This window comes from Eublepharis macularius, chromosome 8 (assembly GCF_028583425.1).
Source record: "Eublepharis macularius isolate TG4126 chromosome 8, MPM_Emac_v1.0, whole genome shotgun sequence".
NCBI lineage: Eukaryota > Metazoa > Chordata > Lepidosauria > Squamata > Eublepharidae > Eublepharis > Eublepharis macularius.
The window spans coordinates 35,683,496-35,694,966 of record NC_072797.1 but is presented as its reverse complement, the minus strand read 5'-3'; the positions used below and the strand labels follow the sequence as shown (position 1 = coordinate 35,694,966).

The window sequence follows — 11,471 nt, the reverse complement described above, 5'->3', positions numbered from 1 at the left end:
TGTATAGAGAGCGATCTTTGATGGCCAGCCCACATGTAGTTGAGGGCACACTACAGTACCCAGCCTCTGTAAGGTAAAATAACCTCAACTCAGAAACTTGTTTCCACAAGTCAAAATCACTGGTGCCCTGCACAGGGTGAGTTTAAAACATAATTTAGGCCTTCCTTGTCAGGATGGAGCAACAGTCCAAACCCAATGCATTTTAGACTACTGGGCTGTTGTTCCTGTGGCCCATTCAAATACAAAAAGCAATGTTACTTTCAACATCTACATCACTGTCCAATTTGTGATCTAGAAAGAAGAGGGCTGGCCGGCCTGATACCCATCCCTTAAGGAGGTGCCTGGCTGTGAGTCTCTCTATATGATACTTCTTATACACTCATATAGATCATGCAGCAGTTTCTCCTTTTGTTCAGCCACTGCCTGAACTAGGACGAATCCCTACTGATAGACATCTTTCTTGCTGCACTCAGAGCTTCCAACTGCAAATTTGGGTGAACGTGGTCCTATACTTCACCATTATTTAAGGGTGCTGGGCCCTCTCCTTTGTCAATGTTTGGTACAGTGTTTATCTTGTTCTCCAGTTGCCTCCCCTATGGTCTGAAACATGCAGAGCTGGGAGAGGGGGGGATGTCACTCTTCTTGCTCTCCCCCTTTTCCCAGGAGTGGTTCCTATTCTTGCCATTTCCTCCTGGGTTTAATTTCCTGACCTTAAATAGGCAGAACTTACTCTTGTAAGTTCTTCCCACTGTGGCAAGATATCAAGAATTTCTGTTATCCATGGGAGCATTACTACTGCCTTGGCAACTCAGGCATGATCCACCTCTGGCTGATTCTGGTATTTGGGGTGCTTCTCTTACAGTTGCTCTGGCAACCAAAACTGCTCTATCACTTTGCTTGGTTCCTGGTGCCCAACAGGTTCCTTTTCATATTATTTGATATTGCCATGATGGAAAGACTCCACTGAACAGCTTTGTGGCTGAGGCAATACATGAAATTCCTGACTGGGTGCTTTTTCTTAGATTGTTCACTCATACATGCAGTTTGTCACAATTCTGCATACTTTTATGAATCTGAGTTAAATGGACTTTACAATAACAGGCAAGCAGTCGTACTCTCAAGTGCTGGCAAAGAAATGCTCATCAGGCAGATTCACACATGCAAAATCATCACTTAATAGTTAATATCATCATTTGATGACTCATTGAAAACATGTGTGAACTGCCTCCATCAAAAAGCATTGTGTTTAAGGTGATATTAAAGAGCTGTATGTGGCATTTGATCCATAATGGCCGATTAATTCATGATGTTCATCATTTGATGATGAAGCTACTGACTGATTAATATACATGAGTGACTCTTTGTGTGCAGCTTCCCAGCAACAAAAAGAAAGTGCAGATCAGCAAACTGTGTGCCCCCTAAGCAAGCATCATAAAAAGTATTCTTTTCTACATACAAGTGATCCTTCACGTTACAGTCTGAACAAATTTCAAATATTCAGCCTATCTACAAACGAAAAAGACATTGAGGTTATGCTTGCTATATAGTTCAGTCAATTTTCTACAAGCTTCAAGTCTCGTGCATTCTTTACATCTGTGTGTACATGTGTTCTCTTGTCAAAAATATTTGTTAAAAAATAAGAAATGCAAGACCTTAAAAGGGAAAGAAAAAATAGCAGAGAAAACAAAAGACAATGAATCCGATGACCCAATTGATAGAATAAATGTAGATTATCACCATGTCCATGTCAAACCGCCATCCTCGGCTATCATCCTCAAAGTCCATATAATCCATCCTGTGAGCAGCATGAGGGAAATGCCTTCGTGTAAAGGAATCAGTGCTCCTCTGAAAACCTGCAGAAGCAATTTCACAATATAATTATAATTCTTTTTAAAATACAGCAATTTTGTTTGTAACCTTTCTAAATCTATTTTTTTTAGCTGTGTGAAAAAAAAGAAGCGAAAGCAGTATGCAAATGCATATAATAAGATGGTGCACAAGGTCAGTTACATAATAAAAGTACAGCAGGATTTTAGCCCCGTAGCACCTTAGACACCAACAAGATTTTCAAGATATAAGCTTTCAAGAGTCAAATTTCCCTTCTTCAGAAACAGAGAGGACTGAGCCTTTATATCCCAGTCAGGAGGTGGGGTGAAGCAAAGGGAGTCAGGATGTAAAAGTACAACGCAGCTTGATTAGAGCAGAAATTCGCATCTGTATTGAGATGAGAATCCTATGTCTCTATCCAACCCTGGGGTTCCATTGTTCTGAACTTGTAAATGAATTCAAGTTCAGCAATCTCATGTTGTAGCTTCACTGTTTGAGGACAGGCACCTTGAAGCTTCATTGTTTGAGGATAGCCACTTTTAGTTCAACAATAGAATACCCTGGAAGATTAAAATGTTCTCCACAGGTTCTTGCATGTTGTGATTTTTAATGTCAGATTTATGTCCATTTATTCTTTTGCATATTTGTGCAATGGAGAGCGGAAGAACATAGCTAACATTTAATAGCATATATAACACAAACAAGTGAGTAAACCTGAAATAGTGTAGCTGGTATTGTTAGGTCCAGTGATTGTGTTGTCGAAATGAATATGGGGACAAAGTTGGCATCTTGGTTTACTGCAGGCCCTGGTGCCAGAGTCTGTATCCATGCTAGAAAGTACATTATTGTGAGTGAGAAGTTAAGATTAGTTACGTTTTTGTTAGTCTCTAAGGTGCCATTGGACTCAAATCCTGCTGTTCTACTGCAGACCAACACAGCTACCTATCTGGAACTATTATTAGAGTGCAGTATGCCTGTATGAAAGCCATTATAGGGTTTATGTACTGACATGTACGAGCATGAAGCTAAATGTTAAAATATGTCGCAGCATAGGTGTTTGAGAAACAGAAAGCTTCTGAGCTTCTAATGAGAACTGGGCTGAGCACACGCTGTGCATGTGTAACATCTCAGTAAGCATGAACAAACAAACCATGAATGTGTGGGTAGACAGGGACAGGGTACTTTCAAGTCAGAAAAGAGAGGAGAGAAAACAATGAATAACCACCAGTCCTATTCTCTTCTAGAGGGCTCACAGTTTCACTCTCTGCTTTACCTCATGCAGGACAGAATTAACTCCGTGTCACTGTCAGACTACCCCTTTCCTGGATTTAGAGAGTGTGATTACATATAGATGGTGAGGAGTCCCTGGAGGAGTTCCCTCAATGATTACACCTTCCCAATTATCCTGGTCTAAGGTTCCAATATCCCATATCCAGTAATCAGGTATATTGTGTGTTTTATTTCTGCTTGATAATGTGGGGTTTCTAATATTTGTTGCAGTGAGTTTAAATGCAGGCCTCTAAGTGGGGCTGGATGGCGGAGTCTGCTCTGATTGGACAGTAGCTGTACCCTCAAGGGTGGAGTGATCTGCAGTTTTTAGTTAAGTGAGCTGAAAGTGTACATTCTGATTCAGTCATGCAACCTGTGTGGATCCTCAGCTGTCTGTGCAAAGTTGTAAGAAATTCTGTCAGGCAAACTGTTTGCAGCCTGAGCTGTCTGTCTGTATTGCAGAGAAAATATTAATTCTGGTTAAGTAAGGCAATCTGTGTGGAGCCTGTGTGGTTCTCAGAGAAAGGATTCTGACTAAATCAGGCAAACTGTGTGGAAATCTGAGAGCCTAATTCTGCTTGAGACAGGCAAGTTCTGTATGTGTGCCTGAGTCAGTTTGTGTGTATCTGAGAGAGAGATTAATTTATCTAGGTCAGGCAAGCTGTGTGGAAAAGCCTGAATGAATTTCTGTCTGTGTGGATGAGAAGAGAGTTTATTCTTTTAGTGAAGACCTGCATAGAAAATTGCTTTGTGTGACTTAGTCTGTGAATATATATTGAAGATATAATTATTTTTGAAATCACTAAGCTTAAGAACTATTCTGAAACCAATTTATCAAAACTCTGCAACCATCACACCTATGGACTTAAAATAAATTTTATTATTTTAAGAAAAAAAGGTAACTTTTTAACCTCACAGCGACTCCCATGTGCTGACTGTTCTGTCACACAATTACATCTATAACAACCTTCCAGTTAAACTGATGAAATCTAAGGCAAAAGCCTTTGATGGCAATGAAAACCTTTTGAGGGAGTCAGGGAGGCCGCAATATAAAGATTGCACAAACACAAAAGGAAAGGTGTTCTTGAGGTAAAAGCTTGGGTAAAGAACACCTTAAGCTCTGTGTATTTGGCAATATAAGGAGTGTTGGTTGTGATCTGGGCCCTCCTGAGGTATAAGTTTATCTTAAACTTATATCTCCTCACTTTATCTTAAAGGAGGAACTGAATTAAAGGTCTAAAGCCAAAGGTTTAAAAAGGTTAAAATCATTGAGCAGATCATTACAGGTTCATTTATTGTTCACACTACTCTTCAGTAAACTGATATAAGAACAATAAATTACTACTCCATGTTTTCCCCTCCCTCTTGATTAAAAATGTCACTTTTCCTGTGATACATGGTAAAAAGAAGAGTAATCTTTATGAACTCCAGATCTAGTCAACTTGTATTTGCATCACACTTAACTCTGAAGGATGGGAATGGGATAAAACACACTCAAAGCAAACATTAAACGAATTGCAACACCTAAAATGTCCTCTGGTGCAGTTCTATTAAAATACTAGAAAACATTATACCAAAACACTATATTTTACTTTGAGAAAGAAAATTTATTTTCCATTATCTGCTGGTGTCAAATGCTAGTTCTAAAATTTATGCAAAATACATTTATGTGTGTATATCTTAGTCCCATACTTCTGACTGTCAAATCCAGATTCACAATAAAGATATCTGCAAAACAGAGAGAAAACTTTGCATTATCAGCACCTCCTCTAATATTAGATTTACCTATGCTAATTTAGTTTAAGGTTTCAACTGAAAAAGAAACCCCATAGCCCAAATTTACACTAACTTTTAAAAGAGTTTAAAGCATTCTTTTAGTCTCTTTTAGTCTTCTAAACACTGCCTCAAAATGAGCACCTGTTTTTTATTTCATCTGATTTCCATGTTAGAAATAAATGCTTAACTGACAAAGCCTTGCCACTGGGGTGAAAACTATTTGCTTTCCACACATAAATCTTTAGTGTTTAGCACACTCTCCAGAGGACTCTAATCAAGTTGACTACAAATGATTCACTTGTATTTATTCTCACTCTTATAGCAAATATAACACAATATGCCAGAGGGCTACTTTTATATCAACAACTTTGAATCTTCTTGTAATCACTAATCATAGCATAATCATGCAAACATTTAGTGACATTAGTTGTGACTAGCTAAGTCGCTTCAGTTGAGAAGATTTGGATGAATAGATGTAATGCTTGATTTGTATCTCTATGTGATTTACTTTAAGCCAACCTGCATTAGATTTACCCTGGATTAGACTTTGTAATGTAATCATTTTACATTCAAGAATAGCGCTTTTATTACTGTAATTGTTCTTGTGGAAATCCACATAAATACATCTCATACTGCATTAGCAAAACATCTGACCTAGTTTTGCCCACCTGAGCCACATGGACAGCCCCCATTGAGTACATCAATAATAAATCCAAACCCCAAGATATAGGTGGGCGGGAGGTGGGTTAAGAGTAAAGGCCTTTGCAAATTCATTCATGCACCAAAAGCATGAGGTTCTCATTTTAATTTGGTGGTGGTGGAAAGTAGAGATGGGCACGATCCAAAAAAAATAAACGATCCAGCTGATTGTGGATCGGTGCCGGCGATCCCGAATTAACAATCCCGAATTAACAATCCGCACCGATCATGTCCCATTCCCAAGCCGTGGATCGTGGAGGCAAAAGCGGAGGGGCGCCCCACTGTTCCCAGCGATACAGGAACGGTGGGTGATGCTGGCGGCATCTGTGTTTGTGTTTGGCCATCAAAGCTGCCAGGGTTTGCAGGGATGAGATTGGAGTGCCCATGGCTACAGAACACCCCCTTCCCCCTCCCTCCCCTGGGTGGCTTCTCCCAACTTGTGACTGCTTTGCTGCTCCATGGTTGGAAGGAAGCCCTGCTGATCAAGGAAAGCTGGGCTTCCATTTGGGTTTCCAGGGCGACAGAAGGAGGGCAAACAGAGCTCAGGCATTCCCCTGGCTCCGTTGCCAGGGGAATAGATTGCTGGTGCCTGAGTGTCTGGATCCCCGATCTGAGCCTGATCCCCCCAATCCAGGCCTCTCCTGACTGTTGGATCGTTGGCCATAGACGATCACAATCTGCCGGTTCACGATCGCGCGATCGCCATTATCGTAGGTTTTTTTCAATCGTAATGTGGAATGTGCCCGTCTCTAGTGGAGAGTGCTGTGAAGTCATGGCTGACTTATGGTGACCCAAAAGGGGTGTTCATGGCAAGAGACTAAAAGAGGTGGTTTGCCATTGCCTGCATCTACAACCCTGGTCTTCATTGGAGGTCTCCCATCCAATTACTTGCTTAGCTTTCGTGATCTGATGAGATAAGGTTTATCTGATCCAGGTCAGAGTCATATTAACTTGAGACACTATATAAGTAGCAAATATACTATATAGTCTTCCATATTGAACTTGCTTACAGTTTAGACACTGCACATTCACTTTTCCCATTGATTATTCAGTCTAAATGCAGGTTGGAGCCATCAACGAAGCTGGGGTTAGTCTTTAACAAGCTATATGACTGCAAATTGAAAAGCTTAATTCTAGCAACCAACTTCTTGCAAAGCTGGATCCTAAGCTATGGGGCAAAATGAATGTTTAATCAAAAATAAAACCAGCAAAATAATTATCCAGGGAATATTAATACATCAGATTTGGATACTTGCTCTATTCTGGTAGAAAATTCTAAACATTTAACTAATTCATTTTAAACAGAGCCAGTTTCTTGCAAAGCTGGATCCTATGTATTTTTTTTTAATAAAGGCAGGGAACTACTACAATAATGATGACACATAACCAGCTGATGGAAGTCAATATGGGACAAGAGTGCCCATAAATCATCCTATAATGTGTAGATCTAAGTACAGTATAATAGTGGGAGTAGAATCTCTTGGTTCCCAATTTCTCTGCACATCTTCACAGCATTATATAAGAGCTATGTAAAAAAGAAGATAACTTAATATCTAGAATGTATAAATTTATGCTAAAAGTTGAATTTGGAATTTTGATTAGATACATGACAACGGCTGCAAGAATAATTTATGCACAATACTGGAAATCGAATAAATTGCCAACAGTAGATGATTGGCTAATAAAGATGTTGGAGATTGCGGAAATGGCAAAATTAACGAAACTGCTGAGGGACAAAACAACAGCAAATTTTGTGAAGATCTGGAAACCTTTCATGGACTTTCTGTATATAAAAGAGAAGTCAGAACTAATGATTTGTGGATTTGAAAATTAGAGTTATAAGGTTGGCAACAAATGATAGGCTGAAGCAAGCGGAAAAAATGCAGATATCTTCGCAGTAAATTTGAAGTTTTATGTTTAGTTAAGATATGGGTATTACGGATGAGTTATTAAGTAATAAGAAAAAAAATTCTGTACAATGTTTAAATGGTATGTCTCCCTCTATGTTCTTGTCTGTTGGTTGGTTTGTATGTTTTGGTCTCTCAATGTGAACCTTTGCTTGTCATTTGTGGTAATAAAATAAATTTAAAAAAAAAGAAGAAGTTAATATGGGATAGGAGTGCCCATAAATCATCCTATAATGTGTAGATCTAAGTACAGTATAATAGTGGGAGTAGAATCTCTTGGTTCCCAATTTCTCTGCACATCCTCACAGCATTATATAAGGTCTAAATGCTGACACCCCCCCCCCACCACCACTGATGCTCTCCTTGGCCTCTTACCTTGTAATGCTTTGGGAACAGGAAGAGGGCACAGGAGGGCTTTCAGCCAGTAAGATGCCAAGGAGGGTATAGACCCCATCATGCTCAATGCAATTACATAACTAGAAGTACATCACCTAAAAAAAATCTCTAGTTGAGAGCTCCTGAATGCTCAGCGTACCTGCAGACCCCTCCTTTTCAACATGAGCCATGAACCAGATTGAAAATCTGCAGCACTCACGTCTGCTGACCTCCCCCTCCCCAGGGATGTACTGGCTCATGGGGGCAGGGCTGCAGGAAGCTGCTTGAGGGTGATCTGGTTGACAGGATGGCCAAGGCTGGGCCCAACTGCCCAGATCCTGCTGTAAGCCACAAATGTTCCCGCTTTTGTAAATATAATGACTACCACATTTCCCCTCTGCTTTTGACCTTTGAAGGCATGTGTGTATCTTCTGCTGTTAGAAAGACATATAATCAATTACTTTTTTATATATTTTTCAAAATGGAGGTTGCCATTTTTTCTATTTCATCTTAGAAAGCTAAGGTGCAACTTGATACAAGATTCACATAACTCAATCAAATCTAGCAGCACATTCCACAGCCAAGAAGTCTTAACATCATGGCCCAAAATATCTTTTTTTCTCCACTTCTTTTGGTTTTAACATTCAGCCTGATGAAAATTTTAAAAACTTGAGAGCTTTCATGCTATTTTATGATATTTGGGTTGGCCATAATAAAAGATATTACATGGCTTCTTTTAGGGTTGCCAGTCTCCAGGTGGTGGCTGGAGATTTCCTGGAATTACAATTGATCTCCAGGTGACAGAGACCAGTTGCCCTAGAGAAAATGACAGTTTTGGAAGGTGGAACTATGGCATTATATCCAGTTGAGGTTCCTTGCCTCCTCAAACTCCACCCTCTCCAGGCTCCACCTCCAAAATCTCAAGGAATTTCCCAACCTGGAGTTGGCAACCCTACTTCTGCTTTGCATTTTTATTTGGACTAACCCAGCTACTAGTGTCACAGGTCTAGAAATGATTTTAAATGGAATTCATTTGGATCATTCGGTGGATGTCACAAATTAACTGGACTTAAGTGGACTGATACTCAATTACCCAATGAAAAGAGAGAGGCCTTTGTGACAAGCATTTTGCGCCATGAGAAAGCACTGTTTTCCTTAGCTTCCAGGTATTTTTTTGCTTTTTGCTAAAAATATTGATTTTTTTAGTTTGTGCTTTTTAGTTATTACTTTTCTTCAGCCTTTGGAGATAATGGCAGTATTTTTCTTTAAAAATCCCATTAAACAAATATAAAGAACAATCTAAATATGCTATTGCTCCTTAAGTGATGTGGAAATGCTGGATAGGTCTCAAACTGATCATTCTTCTTCACTAGCATAAAGGAAGCTTCTGATGATCTACTGAGCTTTACATTTTTACCAGTACTGAAAATGGACAATGATTTTCGCTTCTTTTCAGGAAAAGGAAAGAGACAGGATGAAAGTGTAGCACAGGCTATTGTTGCCACACTTATATTGGATATTTTCTAATATAAGCTTAATAGATCCTAAATGACAGCTGGGCATCTAGATTTCAGAACGTAAAGTTTTGATTCTTCTTTCCCTCTTCTGACAAGAGTTCACTATAACATATTTCTATAACAAACAGAAAAGGCTGTTTTTTCTTAAATGGCTTTTAAGAGGTCCTTCTCTCATCATGTTTCCTTCAACTATTCGTTCCTAAAAAGGTCCCCCTAGGTTACTTAAAATGACATCATCTTAGCCTTTCATGATGAATTCCTCTGTTGATGTTTCAGGAAAACTGAAAATGTGTTTTATTTATATGAATAGTCATGTAAGTTGTTGTCTGTCTGCACATGAAGCAAGCATTAAGCGTGGTAGTATGAGCTATCAAGGAATCATTTTGTTTGAGAGTCATAAAAAGGTGACATTTTATCTTTTACTGCACTTACCGGTTCTTAAAACGCTTATAGAACTTTTTGCATTAGGGTTTAAGAAGAAAAATTATGTTCCTAGGTTAAGGCCACTAGCTTAGATATACTGAAACATCTTAGTGCCAGGAAGGTGAGAGTAGACGATGTTAACAAGCAGAGGCAGTTGGGCTTTGCTCTGAGAAATGAAGTATCTGTGATTCAGTTAACAGTCTGCCCTCATCTCCCTTGAACTGCTTTAAAGCAGTGTGGCTTAAAAGGGAAGAAACAAAATATGGGAGAAGGTTGCAGGATCAGAAGAAGCAAAATGGCCAGAAATTAAAGTAGATCAGTATGGAATATAGCATTGGCATTAGCTATGCCCTGGTCACAACCTGTCCACTTTCTTCTTACGAGTCTTTTGTTGCATTTCAGTCCTTTTGCCTCAGTCCAGAGCTCTGCTGCCCAAATTATTCACCTAACTAGTCATGTGAACAATGTAATCCTCAAATGCCTGCCTATCCTTAAATCCCTGCACTAGTTCCACATTTCTTTTTGCACTGGTTCCCCATTTCCTTCTGCATCTCTCATAAACTCCTGGTCTTTACCTGTATAGCTTTTCATAGCCTTGCTTTCTTTTCTAAAATATTCCTGTCTTATTCCTCCACCTCTACCACCCTTAGCCCTTGACCACCATTTCACTTAAAATGTTAACTATTATCTCACAGCTTCCAGTTTATTCATTTATTTGCTTCATTTAAAAATCTGCCATGCTCCTGAGACTCAACTGAGATTCCTGAGATTACAACTGAAAACAATACTGTAAGAATATTAACAATATACAGAACCAACAGAATTAGAAAATGCACAGATACAAACAATAAAGCAGCATTACAAGACTGGAGACTAATGCGAAAAACATTACATTACATACAGCAGTGGCTATGTGATGCCATAGAGTCCATCCTCCAAAGCTGCTATTTTATCAGGGAAACTGATTCCTATAGTCTTGTAATTCTAGGAAAACTCCCTGGAGGTTGGCAACCCTAAATTTCACAGACATTAACTACAACCTTTTACTTGAAGCTATTGACTTAAGCACATAGTTCCCAACCCCAGCTAAAACAAAGACTACCTACAACTGCATATGCTTTTGCTCACCCCTTCTCCTGCTCTCTCATCCACTGCTGTCTAAATTTAAATTGTATACTCCTTGCTAATAGTATTTCTTTGTGTTGTCAAACTAGAGGTGAAATGTTCTTTCTCTTTTTTCCTAGGCCCTTCTTTTGCCAGTGTCTTTCATAGCCAAGCATGAAGAGTTTGAGACTCCACAGATGCAGAAGAGTGCATATCTAAGTCCTTCATGAGATCTGAGCTCTAAAACTGATGCAGAGGGGAGTCTACAGATACCTTCTTTAGGGCAGAGAACATGCAGAATGCTCTAAGTTGAATCCTTGACATTTCCAGTTCTGGAAAAGACCTTTCTCTGCCAGAGAAACTGGATAGCAGCTATCAGTCAGATAGAAGACAATGCTGACCTATATACCAATGACTTGATTCAGCGTAAAGCAGTTTCATATGCTTCTCTGTGCCTCTCACCCCTTTCTGAAATGTCTACAAAGTCTCTAATTTACAAGCTAGAGGTGGACAGAGATTTTGAAACCCTTATATGAGACTGTGTAGAGAAAAATGACCATAGGAGAAGGGGAGA

At 39.3% G+C, this 11,471-nt stretch overlaps 1 protein-coding gene across 1 annotated transcript in view; it reads right to left on the bottom strand.

Moving 5' to 3' along the window:
• Positions 1-256: 256 nt before the first annotated feature.
• RNF180 (ring finger protein 180) overlaps positions 257-11,471 on the bottom strand; it is a 99,621-nt gene continuing 88,406 nt past the window's right edge. Inside the window, exon 6 of the mRNA XM_054986938.1 lies at positions 257-1,853. Coding sequence (XP_054842913.1) covers positions 1,654-1,853 — 200 coding nt within the window. The 3' untranslated portion in view covers positions 257-1,653. The remainder of the gene's footprint in view (positions 1,854-11,471) is intronic.